The sequence below is a fragment of the Rhinolophus hipposideros genome (assembly GCF_964194185.1).
Source record: "Rhinolophus hipposideros genome assembly, chromosome: 3".
In the NCBI taxonomy this organism is placed as follows: Eukaryota; Metazoa; Chordata; class Mammalia; order Chiroptera; family Rhinolophidae; genus Rhinolophus; species Rhinolophus hipposideros.
In genome coordinates, this window is record NC_138049.1 from 62,994,939 (window position 1) to 63,021,772 (window position 26,834).

At 34.0% G+C, this 26,834-nt stretch overlaps 1 protein-coding gene across 2 annotated transcripts in view; it reads left to right on the forward strand.

Moving 5' to 3' along the window:
* Positions 1-26,834, forward strand: part of RNGTT (RNA guanylyltransferase and 5'-phosphatase) — a 240,922-nt gene that overhangs the window by 26,484 nt on the left and 187,604 nt on the right. For both annotated transcript variants that reach the window (XM_081033244.1, XM_081033243.1), the window contains exons 7-8: positions 7,254-7,363; positions 8,527-8,628. In XM_081033244.1, the coding sequence (XP_080889370.1) occupies positions 7,254-7,363; positions 8,527-8,628 (212 nt within the window). The remainder of the gene's footprint in view (positions 1-7,253; positions 7,364-8,526; positions 8,629-26,834) is intronic.

Genomic DNA, 26,834 nt, shown 5'->3' on the forward strand with positions numbered 1-26,834 from the left:
CTTTTTGATTTTTAGTCAATTGTAGGGTTTTATTTTGGTTTTTTCATACGTAGGTAGGTATTTCTGATTACTAGATATTATGTACGAAAAATTGTGGAAATATTTTGGGACTCTACATCACGTTACCTTCCTTCAGAGAAGATGTACTTTTGCTCTTACATAGGCCTAGGAGTTGAACATCTTAACTCAGTCAAGGATTGAATCATTTAGAAGCTAGGTTTCAGTTTTGGGAGGCTAGTCTGTTTTTGGTTCACCCTGATTCCTAGAGTGTAGCCCTTTGGGAATCCTAATTGAAAGCCGGGATAATTAAATAGGATCCCTTCTCCTTGGTGGCCTGGAACTCCAGTTTTTGTTTTATGATTCCTATGATATTTCTGAAAGCTCTGTTCAGCTTCTTATCCTCTCAATTCCATTTCTGAAACAGTGCCTGTAGAGGAAAATCCTAAAGTAGAAAAACTATACCAGATGTCTAGCTCATCTCTCTGGGCTTCCCTTCCCTCTGAGCTCTTGGTCCTTCAAGTTCTTATTGCCTTTCTAATTCTCCAGTGTCTTCAAAGAGGTGCAAAAGACATTTTGTCTAGGTTTTTCTCATGGCTTCAGAATTTGTCTAAATAAGCTGGCCTGCCATTGCTCAAAGCAGCAATCTTCCCTTCCTTTGTTCCTAAATGTTTTGGAGAAAACACGTTTTGGAGAAAACATTGGTGATTTTCAACAATATATGTGCTTATACTTCCAAAGGCAGAGTTATGAAAACAAAACAAAACAACCCCCCCCCAAACCAACTTATGCCTTATGGTAATTTTTCCTCTTTTGAAATCATAATTAGTAAATACTAAAATTGTAAAAATACATTTTTACTTATAAAAGTAATATACTTACATTAAAGAAAGTTTGAAAACTAAAGAAACAATTTATAATTCTTTAATTTTCACCTCACTACTGGCATTTTTGTCATCTTTGAAGAATTTCTCCCCATTATCTCTCTCTCTCTCTCTGTCTCTCTAGCTCTCTCTTTCTCTCTCTCCCCCTCTTTCTCTCTCAATCATTGTTTTAAAAGTGTACAGAAATGACTTAAAGATCAGTTTTCTTTGCAAAATAAAAATGTGAACATCTAGAATTATGTAGAGTAAAAAGTGAAGGTATCTCTTCACCCTCTTTCCACTGGTCTCTACTTTTTAAAAGGTCTGTCCTTTTAAATACTAATTTTTGTATGCATTACATATCTTCGGTTTTGACCTTACCCCTCCCTTTTAAAAACATTAATGCATTTTCCTGCAGCCTTAATTAAAAAAAACCAAAAACTTGGATATCTTTTTTTTAGTACATATAGAATCACCTCATTCATTTTAGTTAACACCAGAGGAATCAGTTTATAAAAAACAAACAGAACATTTCTTTAGAAGATTAGAGTGGATATAAATCCATAAAATAATTGCAAGCTATTATGAAAAAGAACAAATTAGAGATTTTGGAAATGATAAAAAATAAAAAACCAAAAAACTTAGTAGATGAGTTGGATAGTAGAATGAAGTTAGCTGTATAGGAAATTATCAAGTTGGAAGATCTAACTAAGAAATTCTTCCCGGGTACAGTACAATAGGATAAAGAAAAATAAAAAATAGTTTAGAGTTATGTAATGATTTATGTGAATGATTTAATAATATGAAATATCACAGGGGACAAATACAATAAGGATAAAACATGTTCATCTGAGGATTATTTTTTGTGGTACATTAGGACCAGGTCAGACTATGGATTTTAAGAATCTAATGGGAGGTTAGAAGATGGAGACAGAGTTGTCTTAGGGGTTCCCAGTACTACTTCTATGTTTGGACTCGGCATATACGAATAGCTGTACTCATAGTTAAGATTTATTATAGTGATGTACTAATGATAAGTAAGTGGGCCATAAGGGAAAATGACAAGTGTAGTCTAGAGGAGCTCATAAGCAGGCTTCCTTATGCTCTCCTTCCCATTATGCGTCCCGCAGCAATGAAAATGCAGCAACATGTGTGATGTTTCCGCTTGGTGAAGCTCACTAGAGTCTCAGTGCCCAAGGTTTTTATTGTTGGCCGGTCATGTAGGCAGCCTCTGTCTAGCACGTACCAAAATTTCAGAATCCCAGAAGGAAAGCATTTGTTCAGCATAAACTGTATTGTTTGTACAAAGAGTCTAGCACAGTGAACCACCGTATCATTTTACTGAGAACACTCCTTGAGAGTCATTCCCAGATGCCATCCAGATGTCAACCGTATGTCCTGTTGTGTTAACTTTTCTGCACATGAGTGCAGACTATTTATTCAAGTAGTTTGCTTATGATAAAAAAGGGAGAGTAAGGGTGATTGCTTGATGCAGACATAATCAGAAAAGGCAAACTCAAGCATATTTATTACTTGTGGATAAGATGCAAATGGAATCAATGAACGTCAATAAAAGTTGGGGAATAAATGATAGAGCAATCTGAGGAGATGAAAGGGAATGTAGTTCAAGAGTAGATGGAGAAAGTTCTTCAACAAGGGAGGGTATCTCATCTTCAGTACTGAGATTGTGATTTTTCCTCAGTAAATTTCAGCCTTATGCTGGAGTGGAAGAGACTAATGGTAGATTGATACAATATTGGGTATATTTAGTATAGATGTGATGGAAAGAGGGATAGGAGTACAGAGGATATCAAGTAAAGAATAATTGAAGTAAACAGCCATAGGATCTAGACTGAATTGCAAATAAGGTCAGGATTGGGGGCTGTTAGACTGTGAAAAGGGAGGAGTGAGAGCTTGTTAGTCTTGGTGAAATTGAAAAGTGAGCTCAGTGAGAGTAAGAGTTAAGCTATTTAATGAAAGAGGTCAAAGAGAGGTACAATTGATGAATCAAGAGGTGGAGCAATATGGAATGATGATGGTATGGCCATCGAGCTGGTTGTTCAAGTTAAGCAGAAGCGTAGGGTTTTTGGAAATGAAATGACTGAACTGTGAAGCCTAGGTTGTTTGATGGGTCAAATTACCTCAGTGAATGTTGCTGTTACCAATAAAGTGATAGAAGTTAGCATGGTAGGAAATACTGTTCTTGATGAATGTGGAGAAATAACCAGAGGTCAATACACGAAGCACAGAGCGTTTGGTTACGTTTAGACTCTCTGGTTACAAGTATCAGAAACTAACTCAAACTAGCTTAAATAATAAGAGGAACTTATTATGAATAAATGGGTGGAACTCTCAAGCACAAGAATATGGCCCGATCTCAGGAAGGGACTGGAGGCTGGACCTGGAAAGCTACCTAGAACCCACTTTCTGGTATTTGTTCTTCTTCTTCTTTTTTTTTTTTTTAATTTTTTTTATTGTAAGTGTGTTTTTTCAGGACCCATCAGCTCCAAGTCAAGTAGTTGTTTCAATCTAGTTGTGGAGGGTGCAGCTCACAGTGGCCTATGTGGGAATCGAACCGGCAACCTTGTAGTTAAGAGTACCGCGCTCTAACCAGCTGAGCTAACTGGCTGACCCTCTGCTATTTGTTCTTAATTCCTCCTCTTTGCATTTCTCTCATTTTTATTTCTCTCTCTCTCCTTTGTTTCTTGTTTACCTGGGAGATTATAACTGTCCTATATCTTCTAAAAGCTTACATGTTAATCATTTTAGCCACAAGCAGAATCCCAATTCCAAAGTTACTAGAAGAGAACCTGATGGGTTCAGATTGAATTAGGGGGTTCACACGTGCTCCCATCAACTATGGCTGGAGGAGGGTGTTATTTTGTAATGTCATGTAACATGGCTGTTAGAGTTCTGTCTTTGTGGATGGGGAGGACAGCTCTTACAGAGAGCTGTTATGCCACCAACCACTGTGAATGTCTGGCCTACCACAGTTGAGTGATTTAGCTGAATGGAGTTAGTCTAAATGGACAAGGAGCTTTTGAAAGATGCTAGAAAAGAAGCGATATAGAATGGTTTATACTACCCATGGGATTTAGGCAATGGGAGAATAAGTAGCTTTCACTGAAGAGAGACGTGGTCTTCTTGGTGCAGAGCTAGCTTTTAGTTAAGACACAGAATATATGGTGTTCATGAAAAAAATTGAGGTTATAGGGAAGGTTATTTGTGGAAAAGAGATTCCAGGGTTTATATTGGCACTCCGGGAAGGTGATTAGATGAACCAAGGAGAAGGGACTCTAAAGTAGTGAGGACAAGACCATCAGAGAGAAAAGGTGTCTGGAGAGTTGAATTTTGGGTGATGTCAGTGGTATGGTTGACAGGGATGAGAAGTGTAGGTGTAATTAACTGGCAAACTCATGTTTGGAAAGCTTTTGTTTTCCTTTTTTTCAATCTGAGGTTGAAGATAGCAGAGGTAATCCAAGAGTGATTAATTCTTGGCATGAAACTTTATTTTTGTTAAGAGTTCCTCTTTCCTGCTTCGTATATTGATACAACTGTGATTTGAAGTAATGGACTCCTTGTAGTAAAGTCTGATAGTTCTGTTTGGTTTATAACAGTGGTGCATGTCCTGTACTTGGCCCTCACGTTCCTAAGATACCTTCTTAATTCGTCTTTTGAGCATATGCTGTTAATTGAGTTGGAAAAGCATGACTTACAAGTATGTTGCTTGCCCCTTTGAATTGATGTTTGGGATCATCTCTTTGAATAAAACTGCTAATGCGTTTTCTTCATTGCTCAGATATCCTTACTACACATTACATGCAAACTTGCTTACTCTCTTTACACACACACACCCCTTTCTCACATAATTTGCCCCACATCTTCTGTAATAATATCCTTAATTTCTCTCTAATTGAACACTCATTCCGTTTGTCCTGTTTGTGATAACCATACAAATTTCCCTTTTAAGGCTGGCATAATCTGTCGATGAAATGCACTTTTTAAAATCTTAAGCATATATTATCTTTATACTTTTGATTTTTCTTTATTTCCACACAGTGAAGTGGTAATTTGTTAAAAAGTAAAAATAAATGTCAGTGACTTTAAAACTCAATTATGTTATATTGGAAAGTAGTTTCAGACTTAAGACATTGCTATTTATATTTAGAATTAGTGATCTTTCTTGGAAATATTACCTAATTTTGAATACTATGAACTGATATTTTTGTCACAAGAAACATAGTGACAGTAGATAGCAGATTAAGTTATCTTAAAGTTACTAAATATTACTTGTGAATAAGGTACATCGTGCTTTACTTTTTTTTATTGGACTTATTCCTACCTTTATTTTTACTTAATAGTAGTTATTACAGAAGAAAATAGGGAAAGATAAAAAAGTGAAAAAGAAATTACCTTGTAGGAAAGATTAAGGAAGGAAAAAATAAATGGATGACACATATACAAATGGTTGGAATTACCTTTTATAAACAAACTCAATGGTTGTTAAATCTGTACTGAGGTTCAATATTTATTTGTTCTGTTAAATTAAAAAATATTTAGCTTGTTCAACTGCATAGACTTATTAAAATATTTCTGTAGTAATATTGTGGGAAAGTGCTTGGTTGAATGTTGATTATATTTCTACTGTTTTAGTCCTTTTCATTATCTGTTAGAAAAAGAAATGTTTGTGTTTTTAGGGTTAATTTGTGCTAATTTGGCCTTTGCTTTTCAGAAATTATCATTGATTTCATAGCTTTGCTTAGGTAATACATGTTTATAAATGAAGCTAAATACTTTATTCATGTAAAACTAGTACCTTCAGAATAAAGATGCTGAATTTTGAACTCTTAATATTTTCTCTCTTTAATTAGCGTAACTAGATATATGAATACTTTTATAAGAATATTGAAGCTATCTGAATAGCTGAATATCTCAGTAACTGCATATGGCAAAAATCTTATCCACCTGGTTTAGCTTTCCTTTAAAAATGCTTTCTTTTCCTTCCTTCCTTCCTTCCTTTCTTCCTTCCTTCCTTCCTTCCTTCCTTCCTTCCTTCCTTCCTTCCTTCCTCCCTCCCTCCCTCCCTTTTTTCTTCCCTTCCTCCCTCCCTCCTTCCCTCCCTTCTTTTCTCTCTTTTTTTTTCATTCATTTATTCATTATTATATTTAATGGTAGAAATGGTTCTAAAACAAATTCCATTGGCTGGTAAAGAGGGGTTAATGGTGTAAGAGAGAGCAATGATATTCTTTGATTCTTTGGCTCATGAAATCTCTGAAGTATGCTTATTTAAGAAAAATAAAGTAGATAGCATATTAGATAACTATAATGTGAATGAGAATTCGGATCTGAATTAGATGACTGGATTCGACGCAGGACTCTTCTATATTTGACAGGGATGTATGTGGAATAAATATGTGTTCTCTTTTTCTCTTCCCAAGTGGCTCAAGTTGCCGTGTCTTTGCTAGAAGGTTGATCATTGCAGCTTGTAGACCATGTTTTTTTATCCTCTAATTACATTAACAGCTAGAGTTGTTTTATGGATTTTTCTTGAGACTAATGCCAGCCCTCTTATGGATCTGAAAGTAATTGTAGCATGAATCTAAACTATTTTTTTAGTTTTTAAACTTTCCAGGAGTGTTCTTTATGTGATATGTAAATTTTCCAACTGTCTCACTTCTCTGATTTTTAAAATATATGCTACGAAATATAATAAGATACTTTATGTAGGTCTGAATTAAAGAGTTTAGGTTAAAAGTTCAATGATGAGTAATATTTAATTTTTATGTTGATACCTCGAGTGACTCTAGTTTAGCCACTTTGTCTATTTTTATCCTCTAATCCAATTTAGAAAGGTATATATTGTGGGTGTTTATCCCTTGAAATCCATACTCTGTAAGTGATGCAATTCCTCTACCCTTCCCCACACGAGGATATTTGGTGACTGATGTACTGTAGACCTTGGTTCATATTTTGTTATTGCCATTTGAATAAATTTCATGCGGTCTGTATGTCTCATATACTCACTTGTGAAATAAATATAATAGAGTCTACTTTTCAGAGTTGTTAGAAGGGTTAGAAAAATGTTCATACAATGCCAGATACTCTGCCTAGCTCTGAGTAAATGGGAAGATAAGTTATTATGACCGCTATAATTTCTGAGTAGTGCCTATGAAATGCTTTGACAATATTATATAGACACTGAGCTGAAATTATTTGCTGGATTAAAGAGAACTAGTGTACATCTGGGGAGTTTATAGAGCTTCCTGGAGCAGACCATTTCTGTTTCATATATTTGCTAAGATTTGTGATGATGAATGAATCTATCTCTCAGTCTGGTTTTTGTAAATGGATTTGAACTCTAATCAAATATTTTTCCTTTCTCTTTATTTTAAGGGTGCTATTTTCTTGGAAGGTATAACTGTTAAAGGTGTAACTCAAGTGACGACTCAACCGAAGTTAGCAGAAGTACAGCAGAAGTGTCATCAATTCTGTGGCTGGGAAGGGTGAGAAACATTTTAATGTTTTAAATAAAATTTATTCTTTTCCTGCAACACTTAATATTGATACAGACATTAACATAGCTTATTTGCTCCTTGAAGTTTGTATATTTATATAGAGTGTATAAAAAGATGTTATGTAAGAGTTTATTAGGTTGTTCTCAGAACAGGCAGTGTAATACCTAGACAGTTGAGTCGAAAATTAGATGACTCACATGTCTTCCTAAAGGAGTAAAAAGTTACTGTTGTCACTATCTAGTATTTGTTTTGTGTGTTTGATTCTACTGTTGCTGATTAACGTTTGGGTTGCCCTTATTGTATTAAGGGAGAAGAGGTGAAACTTGAATGTGCTACATTTTTCTGTTTTTCTGTAGTCAGTAACCTGGGAGAATTGGTTTTAAATATGTTCCCCCATGATGCCTTGAAAATGTTTATCAGGCATTTCATGGGAGAAGATTCTCTCGAGTCTTGGTCTATGATCATTTCCGTTGATCATTGTTATCTGTGGCAGAAAATTGTAGTACAGATGGAACATGATAAAACAGGACTGTTAATTGTTAAAAATTCCTAATACAAAGCACTTTTTGACTGGTACATACAGCTAGAAATAATTGTAACTAAAAGATGAAAATGATGATGAAGTAATACTGATTTTAGTTGTGTTAAATCCTTGTCAATGTACTTTAATCTTGATCTACATTTCTCCTGTTTTTGTAACTTTTGGGCATATTTTGAGGAGACACTTGCCAACTCTGTAGTTAACGCCAAGTTGGTGTCATGATGGAGGAACATGGGGTCTAGAATAATGTAAGATAATTAAGGCAAGATTTGAACTTCTTTCTGATTTGAAAGACTTGTAAACATATTTACTATTAGATCATGTATGTTAATATTTAAAAATTAGCCCAATAGTTATAGTCTAGTAGTGGCAATTAGAATCTTATTAACTTGTGATCTAAAATGTCAAAAAAATGATAACCTTTGTCAGCATTCTTCTGAAAGCTAATATTATTCCAACTGACATTAATCTCATGATGAGAACATTGTGATAAATGTGTGACTCATGTGAGATTGGTTTCAGACATGTATTGCTTTATATGGATACCAGCCATAATAGTAAAATATTCCTCTTAGTAAAATATTCCTATAGTAAAATGTTCATCTTTAAGGTCTGGATTCCCTGGAGCACAGCCTGTTTCCATGGACAAGCAAAATATTAAACTTTTGGAGCAGAAGCCATATAAAGTAAGCTGGAAAGCAGATGGTACCCGGTAAGTTAGACGTCTCAAAAAGTTACACAAATAACCTTAATGCTTGAAGAATATTGCTTTGTTGTTAGAGAAGGTTTGCTCTCTAAAGAGTGTGAATTTCTGACTTGAGCGGAAACTAAGCATGTTTCAAATATTGTGTAGTTTTTATTTTGCTAGTATTCTTAGCTGTGCAGTACTCTTCCTGCTAAAGTTTTGGTTTCAGAGTTCTGTTAGTTTGACATAAATCTGTAGCAAATTTAAGTCTGAAAGTGTTATTTCTCTTGATAATATTGTGCTTTTTGGTATGTCTGCTGTCCACCACATTGTCTTTAATGATTATTGGGCACTTCTAAATTGAACAGATGTGCTGTCAGTTTATAATCTGAAAATTACCAGGTCTCCCTGATTCAGTCTATTTTTTGCTTCTTTGAATAGTTTTTCTTTTAATCCTTGCTAATTCTTTTTGTGATTTGATACACTCTTAAGATTGCTTTATTCTTACAATAAAGCTTAACTTCAAATTTCGTATTCCTAAGTTTTAAAATATTTGTTAGTATAAATTTTATGCTTCCTCAATGATGTTTAACTTCTGTAATCCATATTTTTATAGCTTTGTTGTATATATTTAGCAAATGCTTATTTATCAAATGTTTTGATAGTTGAAATAATTATTTTAACAGATATTAATATAGGAGTCTTATTAACTTTTCATAATAAAATGTTTTAGAATAATTAGGAGTGCATATGTATTTTAGTTCTTTTTTAGATTTATTGAGATATAATTGACATATGCCATTGTGTAACTTACTGTGTATGTGTTGATTTGCTATATTATACTTATATATTGCAAAATCATTACTGCCATAGCGTTAGCTAACACATCCATCACTTAACATAATCACCATTTCTTTTTTGTGGTCAGGACATTTAAGATCTATTATCTTAGCAACTTTAAAGTATATAATATACTGTTAGTAACTATAACCACCATGCTGTACAGTAGATCTCCAGAACTTAGTTGTCTTGTAACTGGAATTTTGTACCCTTTGACCAACACCTCCCATTTCCACCACTCCCCTCAGTCCCTGGTGCCCACCATACTGATCTCTGTTTCTGTAAGTTTGGCTTTCTTAGATGTCATGTGTAGTACTATCATATGGTATTTATCTTCCTCTGACTTAAATCACTTAGTGTAATACCCTTAAGGTCCATTTGTGTTATAGTAAATGGCAGGATTTCTTTCTCATGGCTGAGAAAGAGGGAGAGAGATGGAGAGAGATATTGCATGAGATACCACATTCATGTAACTTTTATTACAGTACATTGTTATAATTGTTCTATTTTATTATTAGTTATTGTTCTTAATATCTTGTTGTGCCTAATTTATAAATTAAATTTTAACAAAGGTATGTATGTATAGGTAAAAACATAGCATACATAGGGTTTGGTACAATCAATGATTTCAGGCATCCACTGGGGGTGTTGGAATGTGTCCCCTGTGGATAAGGGGGGTATGCTGCATACTGCATCTTCTTTATCTGTTCATCTGTTGACAGAGACTTGGGTTGTTGCCATATCTTGGCTATTGTGAATAATGCTGCAATCAAAATGGAAATGTGGATATCTCTTTGAGATCCTATTTCATATTTTAGTTTTTAGATGTTATTTTGAAGATGGTGTAGGTTGCATTTAAGAGAAATTTTTGAATGTCACAGTGGCAGTTACACCTTTCGTATCATTCTTTCTTTATCTACATTAACTTGTGATCTTAAAAGATACATGGGTTTCAGGAGTACAGTTCTGTAACACATTATCTGTATATCACATTGTGTGTACACCGAAACCTATGTAACTTTACTAAGAATTATCACCCCAATAAACTTTAATTAAAAAAAAAAAGATCCCTGGGGAGACATAAAGTGGGGCAGATACACTTAATTTTAATAGTAGGTGAATATAATGATATTTCAACATGATATGCTTTCTAGTAATTTATCACATTTCATTTTTATTATTTGGAAATATATCAAAATATTTTCTTTCATTTGCGTTTGTTGGAAACAATGGTTTTCTTCAGTTTAGCACTTTTTAGTTTTTGGGGGGATTTTGTAGGTAACACAGGTTCATTAAAGTTCAGAATACAACATTAAAAGAAGAAAATAAAAGTAGTCATTTTATCACCTAGAGATAACTACTAACATAACTATTGACCATATTCTTTTGGTTATAAAACAGTTATTGTTTTCAATATTAATGCTTGGTATAGTGAATTCAAATAGTTAAATAACAAAGTATGTTTTCCATATATATTTTTAATATTTTTTATATATTTACACATATATGTTCATTTGTTTACATTACTTTGAATTTACTGTAAAATGAACTAGCTTTAGAAATTAATATTAATGTATGATAAAAAATTCAAACAGTACAGATAGATAAAATGAAAAATTTGTTTGTCTTGGGTGCTTCTAGGAGTATTCATTCTACAAGGATGAATCTATAAGGATGACACAGTTAAAGATTCAGATATAGATGATTTGGATGATTTGTCCCTTCATGCCCTCCTCCCTGTAGATATTTATTTTTGAAGGATAAGTGAAAATTGGCCTCATTGCTTATTTTAGAATGTTGAAATTATATTTAATTTTTTGGATTATAATAAGTTCAGAATCTGTTAAATTGGTTGTAAGGATTAGCATAAGTTGAGTTTTTGTTGAGATATATTTTTAATTGATATGTAACAATCTCTTAACAGATGGTTTTATTACCTACCTCTTTGAGTGGAGAATGAGTGATAAAGGTGCCTATCTCTAGGCTTTATACTCCAAAATGACCTTGGGATTTGGGAGTGAGGCCTGGTTTTGATCTGATGAGTTTCATATTCTGGATATTCTTCACTTTCTACATTGCCTTCTCTATAGTATCGGAGGCTGTGATCGTGCCAAACCTTGGGAAAAATAATATAATAAAGTCTGCAAAAATTGTCACATATTCCGCCATCTTACTTTTGTTTATTTTTACTCCGCTGCAGTTGTATTCCTCTTTCTCTGTCTCATTACTGTCAGACCCCTAAATGATTAGCTAAGTAATTTGATCTAATATGTTTTTGATTGATAATGGAAGTATCTCATTTGTTATACAACAATGCTCCACTAAAACCAAAGGGAAACTTCTGAGTATTTATTTGAATAAATGAATTGCCGACCTTTCCCTTTTGTTGTATATCTAGAACATTTACATAAGATAGGGAAAATCTGTTACTTTTATAAAGTTGTAAAATTATTAAATGAAGTAATTGAAGCAATTAGTGTACTGCTTAGCATACATGAATGAAGTACTCAGTAAAAGATAGCTACTGTTTATTTTTCTCTTCTCTCTTTTCACAAATGCATTGCACTCATTGCTTGCAACAAAGATATGCAATAAGTAATTGAATAAATGAGAGAATGAATAAGTAAATTACTGCGGGAGGGATTAATAAAGTAAGTGATTAAATGAAAGAATACAATACTTAATCTAACAGCATAAATAAAATGTGATGTATCTAGGAAACGACATACAGCTTGACCCATGGGAGATTTCCAAGAAGAGTCCAGAAAGATCATTTGTATTGGTCACAGTGGAGATGCACAAAAGGGGCCTCTTGGGTATAAATGCAGCGCCAGCAGAAAGGATACCAGGGTACTGCAGATACAGTTGGAATTGAACTGTTTTGTAGTTGTGAAATACTGCTGTTCCATAGATTTTGTAGACTATACTGAGAAAAGATAATTAGAACTTTTATAATAGAATTCCTCTGTGTACTTAGTTTATTAGCAGAATTTGTTATGCAATAAAAAGAAATGATCAGTCCTCAAAATCCATTCATTCAAAATTAATTTAACATCCATGGGAAAGTGGTGAAGATTTAGAACTATGTAAAATTTTTAGAATTAATCTCACAATTTATTTTTTTTATCTAGAGATTAAATATAAATTTAATTTCAACTGTTTCTGAATCATGAGGTTCAAAACCAAATTATTTTTTTGTAACTACTATTGTAATGTAAATAGTGAAGTAAAAGATAACTCAGACTTTGGCTTAGGAAAACTGTAAGGCTATGGGAATAATTTGTAACAGACAAGCAAAAGCCTTCTAATGAATTGATAATCATAATGAAAGCAAGCTCCTTGAGGCCTGGGACTTTTGTCTTTTTAACCACTGTGTGTGTCCCCAAGGGCCGAAAGGAGTGCCAGGCACATGGTAGGCTCTCAGTAAATACTTATGAAATGAAGTAGTGAGTGAAAAGCTGTTAATGTCTTTGCATGAAATATATGGAAACACTTATTGTGGTTGTGAAAATTTTGAGATTAAAAAAAGTACAACTCTATGTCACATTTAATTTTTAAACAAAAATGTTTAGCAAAATAAAAAAGCATATTTTAAGGAAAATGATACACTAGGGCAGTATTTAAAGTTAGACAGACTTAAGAAAGAACTTTTGTGTGGATTTATGTAAGTTAGGGATGATCTGTTACCCCCATAGAGTTGTTATGAAAGTGTTAAATGAAGTAATTAATTTAAAGCAATTAGCATTTAGTAGACATTCAGTAAAAGATAGCTACTGATTTACACATGCATATACTTATCTTCTGACTTAGTATATAGGTATTATATATGTAACACACATACACATATACAAGCATACCCTACTTTAAGAAAAACTGAATATACAGGTAAATTATTTCAGGAATTAAAAAAAAGGTGTCTTAGGCATTTATGGAAATGTAATTTATAGTTAGCTTTTTAGAACACATCTATTTAAGTAAGCGAGACATATTTGTATAATGCTTCTTGGAGGAAATTGTAGTCAGGTTCATTCTTCCTGAACTCTGGTCAGGGGACCCCCTTCTCTCTCATTCATTCAAAAATTATATTGAAACCTTGTTTACCTCCAAGGCTGTGTCAGGTGCTGAATGGATCAGAATCCCCAGCTTTAAGTTTTTTGTGTAATCCAGGTTTCAGCAAGTGTTTTCTGTAAGGGCCAGATAATGACTATTTTAGGTTTTATGGGCCACACGTCTCTATTTCAACTACTCATCTCTGCCACTGTAGCACAGAAGTAGCTGTACCCTGCTGCTCTTACGTCAACAAACGAGCATAACTGTGTTCCAATAAAATTTTATTTACAAAAACAGGTAGCAGGCCAGATTTGGCCTTTGGGTCATAGGTTTGCCAACCTATGGTGGAATACATTCTCCTTAAAGGACTATTTTTATATCTCAAATATTCTTCCTTCATAAGAAAGTATAAAAGTAAGCTTATGGTAGGAAAACATAAGTTTAATATGAAGACGTTTCATTTTAAAGTTTGCTTCAGTTAATTATAAAAGTTGCAATAAGTTTTCTTCCCATTAATTTTAAGTTATTGCTAACCCCTTGGTACTTGGGAGGTATTTTTTTATTTAAGTAATTCACTAAATATATAAATTCGAGAGGCAAATTAACCTTTTTTTCTCATAAAAATCATGTTTCATGCCTTTCTTATAAGAGTACTTAGTTTATAATATGTTCAGGCAGCTTCTATTATATATTTGCTGCTCTAACGGTTTTTATGCAGAACGGTGTAATTACCCCAGGTAGTTAGCTTACTTGGAACCCTTGATATGTATCTCAATAATGTTTGTAGCAGATGTTTATTCTAATGACTGGAGCTGAATGTTCAGATAGCAATAGTGTGGCTAAGGTAATGAGTTGCTAGACTAGAAAAGTCTTACTGACAGGAATATTAAAGAGGTTTCAGATGTCGCTGGAATAATTTTCAGTGAACTACAAAAACCAAACTCTGTTTTATGCTACTCAGGGACAGAATGAATAAGTCAAATTATGATCAATTAAGTAATGTGTATACTACTTCAATTTAGATTTGTTCACTTAGTAGTTGTTTTTCAGTTCCACTTACGGGAAGAGATCAGAGCAAATAAAAACTTCCATTTAGCTCTATTTTTTCTTTTAATTGCAAAGCAAATAGTTCCCTATAATATATAACAGAAGAACTTTGACCGAACATTAGCATTAAATAAGAATTTATCTCCTATCTTATTTGGTAATAAATATTAACTTATAGCCATACCATCATACCTGTATTTAGAAACTCAAACTACTCGATGAAGTTATGCCTGGAAAGGATATTTAATTTCTACACTGTTCTATGGACACTTAGAGTTTTAGTGGAAGCATGGGAGGGGCCAGAATCCAGAAAAATAAAATACTTGCTTCAATTGTACAAGTAGATAGTAGCAAAGTCAGCAGCACAACTCTGGTCTTCTGTTCTGGCCTTTGCTTCTTTGTTCTGTATTCTAGTATTTTCAGTTCCACTTACGGGAACCTCTGGCGATAACCAAAAACCCTTAGAGAGAATGTAGACCAGATTGCATCATTTAAAGACTCCAGTCCTGTTTTTTAGTTTCATTAAAACTACTGTGAGGGATCCAGGCCAGTGTTCTTGCCACTGGGAGGGACACAATAAAGCCGTGTTCCTTCGTTCGTTGTTTATAATGGAGAAAGGAGACTATCTCAAAGAGTGGTTAGCGGTCAATAGGAAATACTGTTTAGTGGTCTGAAGTTGTAGCTGATGATATCTGGTGGTAAACTGGTTAAAAAAGAAAGTAGCCTAACTCATTTTCCTCCCAAGCCCAAGTCTTACTTGGAGCTCCACTCTATAAAATAGATAAAAGTGGTGCTGCTTTGTTTGTTGAACATTTTGGGAGAGTGTGTGGGGCTTACATTCTGGGTAGTCTCTAAAGCCACCATGGAACTTTTTAGGGCAGCAATTCCCAAACAACTTTGGATATTTAGGTTATGTCATCATCATGATTATATTACCATAGGAAGCTTTTATATATTAAAAAAATTCAGATCAAAATCCAGTAGGCCTTGGTTGGCTCGGAGAACCTGGCCTTTTTGAAAAGCACCCAAGTTGATTTTGATTTCTAGCCAGGTTTGGGAACCACTGCCCTTAGAGCCCTGTGGAACAGTTTAAAATTCAGTGACACAAAGAAGACTGAAGTTTAGCCAGCCACTGAGTAAGGATATGGCTGAGAATTGTCCATTAATTGATTAAAGGAGATTCATATAAAATGCTTAGTACAGTGTTCAATAAATGTTAGTTATTGTTACTATAGCTGAAGACTCCTTGGGAAACCATTTTTATATGGGAACCAACATTTGGTTTCCCAGGGTCCAATCACAATTCTCTTAGGACGTGGTATAGTTACTATAAAAGAAGAAAAATAGGTATAGGACAAAGATCATCTATTTTAAAATCAAAATTTTAAAGGATAAAAAGGTCTTTTAAATATCAATTTCTTTATTTAAATCCTAAGGATCACAGTTACTACTAATTAATAGAGATACTGTCTCTGAAATGGTACTTAAAAGTCAACAGAATTTGTTACCTGTTACCAAATCTGGCTAGGGAACAATTAGAGCTAAACAGATACAGGTAAAACCTCTGTTGCAAACATAGATGCAGCCTACGTCAGAATTTTCAGTTGCCCATATTCTAGGGGTAGCAAACATCTGGAACTTTGAAACATTAAAAAAATTCCTTTTTGGTAATATATACCAGGGGTGCCAAAAAAATACATGCACATGACTTGTATTCATCTTTTGTTATTGATATATAATGAGTATTATAATTTTAATACAGTTTTTTCCTTTCTTAAAATGTGCATACTTTTTTTGGCACCCTCTGTATATTTTTAAATGGAGCTAGGCTACAGGACCCAAATATATGAGGAGATAATATAGAAGACTGAATTTGTCTCTGTTTATTCATACAGTCAACAAATATTTATTGAACATCTACCATATGCCAGAGATTGTGGTAGACTTAGCAGATAGTAGAACTAAATTGTATGTGATTATTTTGTATTATTTTGATTTTAACACAAGCATTTTCCATTTTTAGAACATACTTTTAAAAATATTACTTAATTACTGCCACAATGAAATTGTTTATTCTCTATTATTGAGACATTTAGACTATTTACAGTTTTGTTGTTATAAATAACTGAAATGGCCTCTTTATACCTATATTTGTGTAAGTTGTGATAAAAGTAGTATTACTTAAAGAGTATGGAAACTTCTAAAGTCTGTGGATACCTTGCAAAGGTTGTAGGTATCAGGCCTAAAGAGCATTGCCTAAAAGAGCCCATTTCATTGCATCCTTGGCCATTTTGGGTAGTTTGATTTAGTATAAATAATAATGTAGCTAAGTTGACAATTGGAAAATGAAATTTTGTTACTCCTTTAAAAAGCTCTTGTTTGAGCACCAGTGTGGTGGCACCAGTTCATTATGTATTTTGGCGATAGCAATAATTATATTTTGACAGGTAGCACTTGTTGAGCACTTAAGCACACTAGACATTGTTTAGTATTGTTTAGACTCATTGTTTAGAGATTGAGTCCTTTGTACAGTGTTTCATTTAATGTGCACAACTCTGTGAGGTATAGGTACTATTATTATCCCCATTTTATGAATTAGGAGACTGAGGCATGCAAAGGTAAGTAGGTTTTCCAAACCCACACTGTTACGTAAGCAACAGGACTGGATGGAATTTGAATATAGTGGCTTAACTCCAGAGCCTATGGTCTTTATATGCTGTATTGTAAATGTGTTTATTTTTCCTATATTACCAGATAAGGTCTTCATTATTCTGTTTCAATATTTCTTTTGTTATTTTTACTGTTTTATTCTTTTAGGTGAATTTTTGTCATAAATATACTTATTCTGCTAATGTTTTCCTTATGAAACATTATACAGGGAGATTGGAAGTTCTCGCTGTGAGCACTGTTTTTACACTCCTTGGGATAATTAGAGTTAAGATCTGGATGTTTGGTTCCTGTAGACATTATGTCTCCGTCTTCTTGCCTGCTGCCTTCTTCCCTCACTGCTTGATCCTGCATGTGAAAGGGATGTGATGTATACTGTTCTATTATAAACTGTAGGAAACTTGATCAGTTTTCCTTCACATACTTTGCGATGGTGATTGGAATTGCACTGCGCCTTTCATTTAATGGAAGAATCAGTATCATGGCAGAAATAATACTTACGTATTGCTTTACCAGATAACTATTAAGATACAGACACTATAGGAAAATAAAATACAATTTCTGCCCTGAATCAGCTTTCAGCTGTAGTAAGAGGAGTAGTAAAACTATGTATAGTACAAGGCAGAATAAATAAGGAGCAAGCAGTACCTAAGAACTGCTGAGGAACATTACTTGATACTCCTTATGGAATATGAGTATTTGTTTTGATTTTAGGAGTATAGTATGGGGTGTCCTAGATGGGTTTTTTACCTTATTTAGCATTAAATAGTGCTGCTGACCACACTAAAGAACATTTGCCTCTCCTCCTGTCTCAGCTATGGAGCTATCTGTCGGATGAGTGGATTTTCATACTTATTTTTTCACAATTTCATGATACTTTAAGAACTGGTTATTTGCTCACATGCTCTAGCCCATTATGTGTGATTATAGAAATGGCAAGTACTTGGTTGGGTAAAAAAAGAAAACAAATCCGTTCCACTTTGTGAATCAGTGAAAAATTGAAAGAATTATAATTGATTTTTTTTTTTTTTTTTTTTTAAAGAATGCCTGCTTTATACAAAAGAAAATTAAAAGTAGTCAGACATGTCCGGGACTAATGTAAAATAAAACAAAACCTTTGGAATTTTTCTTTTGATCCTTTCTTCTCATGAAGATTGGTTGTTTTATAAAAATCAAAATGTTTTTCATGTCTTTCTGCACCTTTGATATGTAAGTGCTGCCCAAATCATTTTTAAGTGGCATTTAAATTTTATTCCAGAGCAAGGTAAATTGGTCAGTTGGAGCAATTGATATGGCATTACTCTCCCTGGTGGAAGACCACTTAAAATGATACAGTATTTTACATATTTGTGTGTGGCTATGACGTTCTAAAAAGCATAACCTGTAACATTCATGGTAATTAGTACAAATGAAAATATCATTTGATTTTACACTTTAAAGTCTGATAAAGACGTTCTATATTCTCATTATGAACAGAGCTACTTAATCTAAAAGTAACTAATTAAAATGGCCAAGAGAGGTTTTTTATCTACAGAACTGATAGATTTCATGAGATTTGTTTACTAGTGTTGGAACTGATTACCTGATTTATGCAATGAATAATAATTCTACAGTATTCCATTATCTTGAATACTTTTTCAGATCCTCTTAATTAGGTCAAGATCAATGACAATATCTGTAATTTACATCTTAGTAAAAATATATTTTTTTGTCTTGCGATTCTGGTCTTATAATAATAAAGAAATGATAGTATCTTTAAAAATATTTCCCATTATAAAAGTAATTTGTTTTCATTGTAGAAAGTTTAGACAATGAAGGTAAGTAAAAAGACAAAAATGAAAAGCATCTGTAATCACCAGTTAGAGATGGTTACTGCTAACATTTTGGTGTGTGTGCTTTCAGACCTTCCTCTCTGTCTGTGTATATTCTTTTATTTAGTTAAATGAAACTGTATTCACGTCACAATATTTTTAGTGTGTATTATGTGCCAAGTATCGTTCTAGGTGCTGGAAATTACAGTGGTCCCTGTTATATTGTACCTTCTAATTAGGTGAAATATGTTTTCTACATAAACTGTTTTAGTATCTTTTTATAGTTTAGTAATCTATTTTTACTTAATATATCCTCAGTATTTTTCCATTTCATTAAATATTTTCTATTAGATGACTAAAACAAAATTATTTCTTTATTAAAGTAATACTTGTTTATGGTTAAATAAATCAGAAAATACTGGAAAGCTTATAATGGAGAGCACTAGAATCCTTCCTCTTCCCTCCCTTCTCTCCATCAGTCCTGATCCCTAAAGGCAATCACATATAACCCTTTCTATTTTTTTACTTGTTCTGTGGTTATCCTCCAATCTCTAAATAATATGTTTATATAACTGTTTATTAATCAGCTTTAGGCGAGCCCTCGTATGGTCACTGAGGATGTAACTCACCAAAATCTTTATTATTTTTTTAATAGATAAAATCTCTTAGATTTTATTTTCTAGATATTATATATATGTATATATATTAGTTTCAAGTGTACAAAACAGTATAATAGTTAGATATTTACACCTTTCACGAAATGATAACCCCCTCCCCCAGTCTAATACCCCTTTGACATCGTACATAGCTGTTACAGTTCCATTGACTCTGTTCCCTATGCTGTACTCCACACCCTGTAACCATATATATATTAAATTATAGTTAACATTCATTATTATTCAGCTTCAGCCTCAGGTGTATAGCACAGTGGTCAGGCATCTACACTGTCCCTGAAGTGGTCTCCCTAATGAGACAAGTGCCCATCTGACTCCCTACAAAATCTTTACATTATTGATTATATTCCTCAATCTGTCTTTTGTATCCCCGTGGCAATCTTGTGGTTACCGATAGTGCTTTCTAATCTCCTCACCTTCTCCCTCATTCCTATCCACCTCTTATCTAGCAACCCTCAATTTTTCCTCTATATTTCTGAGACTGTTTCGGATTAGTTTGTTCATTTATTCTATTCTTTAGGTTCCACATATAACTGACATCATATGGTATTTGTCTTTCTCCGACTGACTTATTTCACTTAGCATAATGTTCTCCAGGTCCATCCATATCGTTGCAAATGGTAAGATTTCATTCTTCTTTATAGCCGAGTAATACTCCATTGTATAAATGTACCACAGTTTCTTAATCCAGTCGTCTACCGATGGGCATTTCGGTTGTTTCCACATCTTGGCTGTTGTGAATAGCACTGCAGTAAACATAGGAGTGCATAAATTTTTCGAATTAGTGTTTTGGATTTCTCTGGATAGATACCTAAGAGTGGAATTGCTGGGTCATAAGGCAGTTCCACTTCCAGTTTTTTGAGGTACCTCCATACTGATTTCCGTAGTGGCTGCACCAATCTGCAATCCCACCAACAGTGCACGAGGGTTCCCTTTTCTCTACATCCTCGCCAGCACTTGTTGTTTGTTGATTTATTGATGATAGACATTTTTACTGGTGTGAGGTGGTATCTCATTGTGGTTTTTATTTGCATTTCTCTGATGGTTAGTGAGGTTGAGCATTTTTTCATGTCTGTTTGTCATCTGTATGTCCTCTTTAGAAAAGTGTCTCTTCATGTTCCTCTGCCCATTTTTTAATTGGGTCGTTTGTTTTTTTGATGTTGCATTGAATGAGTTTTTAAAATAAATTTTGGATATTAACCCCTTGTCAGATATATCACTGACAAATATCTTCTCCCATTCAGTAGGATGCCTTTTTGTTTAATTGATGATTTTCTTTGCTGTGAAAGAAACTGCTTAGTTAGATGTAGTCTCATATGTTTATTTTTTCTCTTACTTCTCTTGCCCGAGGGGAAATATCAGTAAAAAATAATTGCTAAGGGTAATGTCTGCAAATTTACTTCCTATATTTTCTTCTAGGAGTTTTATGGTTTCCGATCTTATATTTAAGTCTTTAATCCATTTTGAATTTATTATTGTTTATGGTGTAAGGAGGTGGTCCAACTTGATTTTTTTTGCATGTGTCTGTCCAGGTTTCCCAGCACCACTTATTGAATAGACTGTCTTTACTACAATGTAAATTCTTGCTTCCATTGTCGTAGATTAAATGACCACATAGGTATGGATTTATTTCTGGGTTCTCTATTCTGTTCCATTGATCTATGTGTCTGTTTTTATGCCAGTACCATGCTGTTTTTTTGATTACTGTAGCGTTGTAGTATAATTTGATGTCAGGTATGGTAATACCTCCCACTTTGTTCTTATTTCTCAAGATTGCTGTGACTATTCGAGGTCTTTTATGGTTCCATATAAATTTTAGGATTATATTTTCAATTTCTGTGAAAAATGTCCTTGGTAGTTTGATAGGAATTGAGTTGAATCTGTATATTGCCTTAGGAAGTATGTGCATTTTAACTATATTAATTCTTCCTATCCATGAGCATGGTATGTGTTTCCATTTATTTGTGTCTTCTTTAATTTCTCTCTTCAGTGTCTTATAATTTCTGATTACAGGTCTTTTACATCTTTGGTTAAATTTATTCCTAAGAATTTTATGGTTTTTGAAGCAATGGTAAATGGAACTGTTTTCTTAATTTCTCCTTCTGATAGTTTATTATTGGTGTATACAAATGCAACTGTAAATTCTGATAGTTTATTATTGGTGTATACAAATGCAACTGTAAATTCTCTGCTATTGATAAAAGGTCAAATGCTATTCTGATTCTAGTTCCTTGTAAGTAGTCTGCCATTGGAAACTTAGAATTTTCACTTTATTCTTGGCCTAAAATTCCCCAGTGGATGTCTTAATATGAGTTTCCCTCCCTACTCTTTCCGATCATTGTGTTGGGTGATCTCTTTGAATCTGAAAACCTGGCTTCTTCCATTCATGGAAATTTTATCTTTTGATTCTTTATTTCTTTGTCCTCATCTTCGTCTCCTCTTCCTCCTTCTCCTCCTCCTCCTTCTCCTCCTCCCCCCTTCTCCCTTTCTTCTCCCCTTCCTCCTACCACCCCTCCTCCTTCCTTTACTAGAACTACTACTACTACTGGTTCTTATACCTTTTAGATTCTGGATTCTTTTTCATCTCTAATTCTTTTCTTGTACTTTTCCTCTACTTGTCACTTTTCAGCTTTCTAGGATGTTTCCTCATTTTCTTTTTATCTTTCTAATGAATTACTTATACCGTTATAGTAGAAGTTTCTGTGTTGGATCTTTGGGGTTTTGCAAAACGAGGCAGCTCCACTTTTGATGTTGTCACCTCTGTGCAGTGCTTCTCAGCACCTTTCCATCGATTTCTGTTGACTGGAAATTTGTTGAAATAGTTCATCTGCCAGTGTTCTTCCCTCCTTTTCTTCATTGTCTTCATTGTTGTGTTGTATTAGTTATTTATTGCTACCTAATTACCTCAAAATTACCCCCAAGTTTAGCAGCTTAAAACAACAAACATTTATTATGTCATAGTTTTGGGGAGCAATTTAGTTGGGTGCTTCTGGCCCAGTGTCTCATGAGGTTGCCGTCAGCCAGGACTGCTGTCATCTCAAGGCTCCACTTAGAAGCTCGAAATGTGGCTGATGGCAGCCTCAGCTCCTTACTGGCTGTTGGCCTCAGGCCTCCATTCCTTGCCTTGTGGACCTGTCCATAGGCTGTGTTGGAAGGAACAACTTTTCTTCTGCCCATTGAGGTTTAGTGTTTGGGGGCCTGAGAATTAAACTGACAAAAGACAGAGAAGGAAAAACAAAGTTTATTCCTATGCATATGGTAGTGCACAGAACAAGTGGCTTGCTTAATGGGCAGTTAGGGGCTTATACAAGCCTAACTTAACAGGGGAGAGGGAGTGAAGTGGAAAGGCTTTTATGGGAAGAACACATGGGTTTTTATTAGGAAATACAAATGAGTTTTTAGGGTAACAAATGGGAGATAAGAAAGTTTATGATAATGGTTGTTTATGCTGGTGCAGCGGTCTTTTTCTTCTTCATGATAGTAACTCTTCCAGAGAGAATATTTAAGATAGTATCACCTTTAATCTCCTTACAGGGAGTGAAGCTGCCCCAAAAAGGGATTTATGGTAGCCTCATTCCCATAAGTTTTTGCTCTTAGTTATAGAAGGGAAGCTCTGAGGTTTCTTTCTATACCTGCTGAATCTCAAATGTCTTCACTTTAAAGTAGTCTTCATATTAACGCTGGGTTTCAAAGTGGGTTCCTGAAGCTGCCTGAGTGTCCTCACCACACTGAAGCCAGCTTCCCCGAGACCAGATGATCACACAGAGAGAGAGTAATACTCTAAGATATCTAAGGTGAAAGGACTAGTCCTTTCCTAATTTCAAAAGTTACTTACAATCACTTATGCCATATTGTGTTTGTTAGAGATGAGATACACATCCAGCCCACACTCAAGGGGAGGGAAATAAAGCTCTACCTCTTTGGTTTTTTTTAAAATGTGTATATCTTTTAAAAAAATTAAGTATAGTTGATATACAATATTATATTATGTTAGTTTCAGGTGTACAATATAGTGAGTCAACATTTGTATACCTTAGAATGTGATCACCCCACTAATTCTAGTAATCATCTGTCACTGTGCAAACTTATCACAATATATTTTTTAAAATTTTTCTTCTCTCTCAAATTTATTATTACTATTATTTTTTATTAGTTTCAGGTGCACATGACAAAGTAATACTTAGATGTTTATCATTTATATCGCTCACACTGTGTGGACCCCCCTCCCCCCATCCACTATCCCTCTGACATTGCACACAGCCATTACATTTCCACTGTCTCTATTCCTAATGCTGTACTCCACTTCTTGTAAGTACATACATACATACATATACATATATATATATATAAAATTATAGTTGGCATTCATTATTGTTCAGCTTCAGGTGTACAGTGCAGTGATCAGGCATCTCATCATCCCTGAGGTGGTCTCCCAAATGGGACAAGTGTCCATCGGATACCCTACGAAATCTTTACAACATTATCGATTACATTCCCCAAATTAATTTTCAAAACCCCGTGGCAATCTTGTGGTTACTGATTGTTTTCTAATCCCCTCACCTTCCATCTTATCTCCACCCCCCTCCCATCTAGCAACCCCTAGTTTTTCCTCTATGTCTCCAAAACTATTTCTGATTAGTTCATTCACTTATTCTTTTCTTTAGATTCCACATGTAAGTGAAATCATATGGTATTTGTCTTTCTCTCTCTAACTTATTTTACTTTGCATAATAATACTCTCTAGATCCATCCATGTTGTCTCAAATGTCAAGATTTCATTCTTTTTTATTGCTGAGTAGTATTCCATTGTGTGTGTGTGTGTGTGTGTGTGTGTGTGTATGCGACATCTTCTTTATCCATTTATCTGTTGATGGACACCTAGGTTGCTTCCATATTTTGGCTATTGTAAATAATGCTGCAGTGAACACAGGGGTGCGTATATCTCTTCCAATTAGTGTTTTGGATTTCTTCAGATAAATACTCAGAAATGTAATTGCTAGGTCATAAGATAGTTCTATTTTAAATTTTTTAAGGAACTTCCAAACGGTATGCTATCTATAGTGGCTGCATCAATTTGCACTCCCATCAACAGTGCACAAAGGTTCCCTTTTCTTCACATCTTCTCTAACACTTATTTGGTGACTTTGGTAATAGTCATTCTGACTGGTGTGAGGCGGTATCTCAGTGTGGGTTTGATTTGCATTTCCCTGATAATTAATGGGGTTGAAGCTGCACCTTTTTGAAGGGAAGAGTGTCAAAGAGTTTGAAGAGTTGTGGACATTTTTTTTTGTTTTTTTTAATTGTGTTTTTCCAGGACCCATCAGCTCCAAGGTAAATAGTTGTTTCAATCTAGTTGTGGGAGGGCGCAGCTCACAGTGGCCCATGGGGAATTGAACCGGCAACTTTGTTATTAAGAGCAGGATGCTCAAACCAGCTGAGCTAACCGGCTGTCCCAGAGTTGTGGACATTTTTAAAACCACCAGATGGCTTTATAATAAAAACACACACACAAAAAACCTGGTGTTATCATTTTGATAGTGTATTGGTAGGGAAAGGAATCATGCTGGATCATTATATTCCAGTGTGTGAATGCACCATAATTTATTTGACAAATCTGGTGTGGTTGGAAATTTAGATTGTTTTGAAATTTTTGCTGTTATAATAGTATTGTGATAATACTATTCTAGATAACACTTTTCATATGAGTAATTAATTATTCATCTGATAGTTTATTAGAATTGTTTATTCCTGTATTCTATATGCTCTAGCATATATTTGTAGGAATACACACACTTTTTTTTAAATTAAAAAACTCCAGCATATTAAATATTTTTGTACCGTTTTCTGCAGTGGTATTTTAATGACATATTTTGAACTTGTGTATTTTCATATTAAATAGATTCATCACTGAAAATTTTTCCTCTTGTTGGTTTAGTTTTGGCATTTCATGACTTCAGTAGATGGCAGCAGAGGACCAGCTCTAATGCAGGCTGCTTTCGTGAAGCAGTGGAATTCTAGTTGTTCCCAGTGCACTGTACAGTTGGGATTATTAAATATTTAGTAAGGATTAGGTGGATCAGCATACAACAGTATTGAAAACAGCAGTTTTGATAATGTTGACATTTTCTTTTGCATTTGAATTATTTTATTTGTAGATGATCGTGTAGTGTCATTTTGAAACTGTTTTTGTAAAAACATTTTGCCATATTAAGTCTCTAAAAGTGTTTTTGTTTGCTTCCACAAACTGATGTTCTTATGTTGGAATCTCAGAGAGTGAAAGAATTAGGTGAAGATTCTTTTATTCATGTGGGGTTTGTTTGCTCCTAGTTGTTTGTGTTGGGAGCAAAGGAGTCTAATAGAAAAACTCAATGTTGGAATATAACTCTTTTATTTTAGATAGTGAAATTTATGTCACTTGACATTATACGTGGTATATGAAAGACAGTGATTTTGAAATATGTGCTCCAATTATATTTTGGGAAAGAAATTTCTATAACCGCTTGCTTTCTTTTAAAAAAATCATATATATATATATAGTATTTTTACTTTCTTGACGAACTACATTCAACTTTTGCATATTAATGGTAATTTGGTTCCCAAAAAGCATTAGTATCTGTGAGCTAGGTAAAGAAATAAAAAATGAGTAATTCTGACAACTCTTTTTAAATTGTAAAATCTAATTTGAAGATTTTATAGGCAGCCCATCTTAGTACAGTGTATCTCTGGCTTTTAGCCCAGTTCCAGTGTTGGTGCTGATATTTTTGCTGGCAGGTGAACTATCTTGGATACATTTTATTTTAGTAACATCTTAGAATTTAGAAATTTTATTTTTTAAAATACTTTTGAATGGACAGCGAACTAAATTTTGTCTCCCCATGAATTATTTAGAATGGCTTTTAAGCCTCTTAGGTGTTGTATTAGCCTGATAAAATGTAAACTACTGGCTAGAGGTATGGAATACAGTATATACGTAGGACAAATAAAATTGCTGCTTAAGTTGTAAACTTGAAGCAGTTGCACATTGAATTTACTCTTGTCATCTGACCTTAATAGTTGCTTTAATATTATGAATCCATATTGTATTTATTTTTGTAGTCTCAGTATTTAGCTACTTGCATTGAGTGTTAGCTTTAAGATCGGTGTG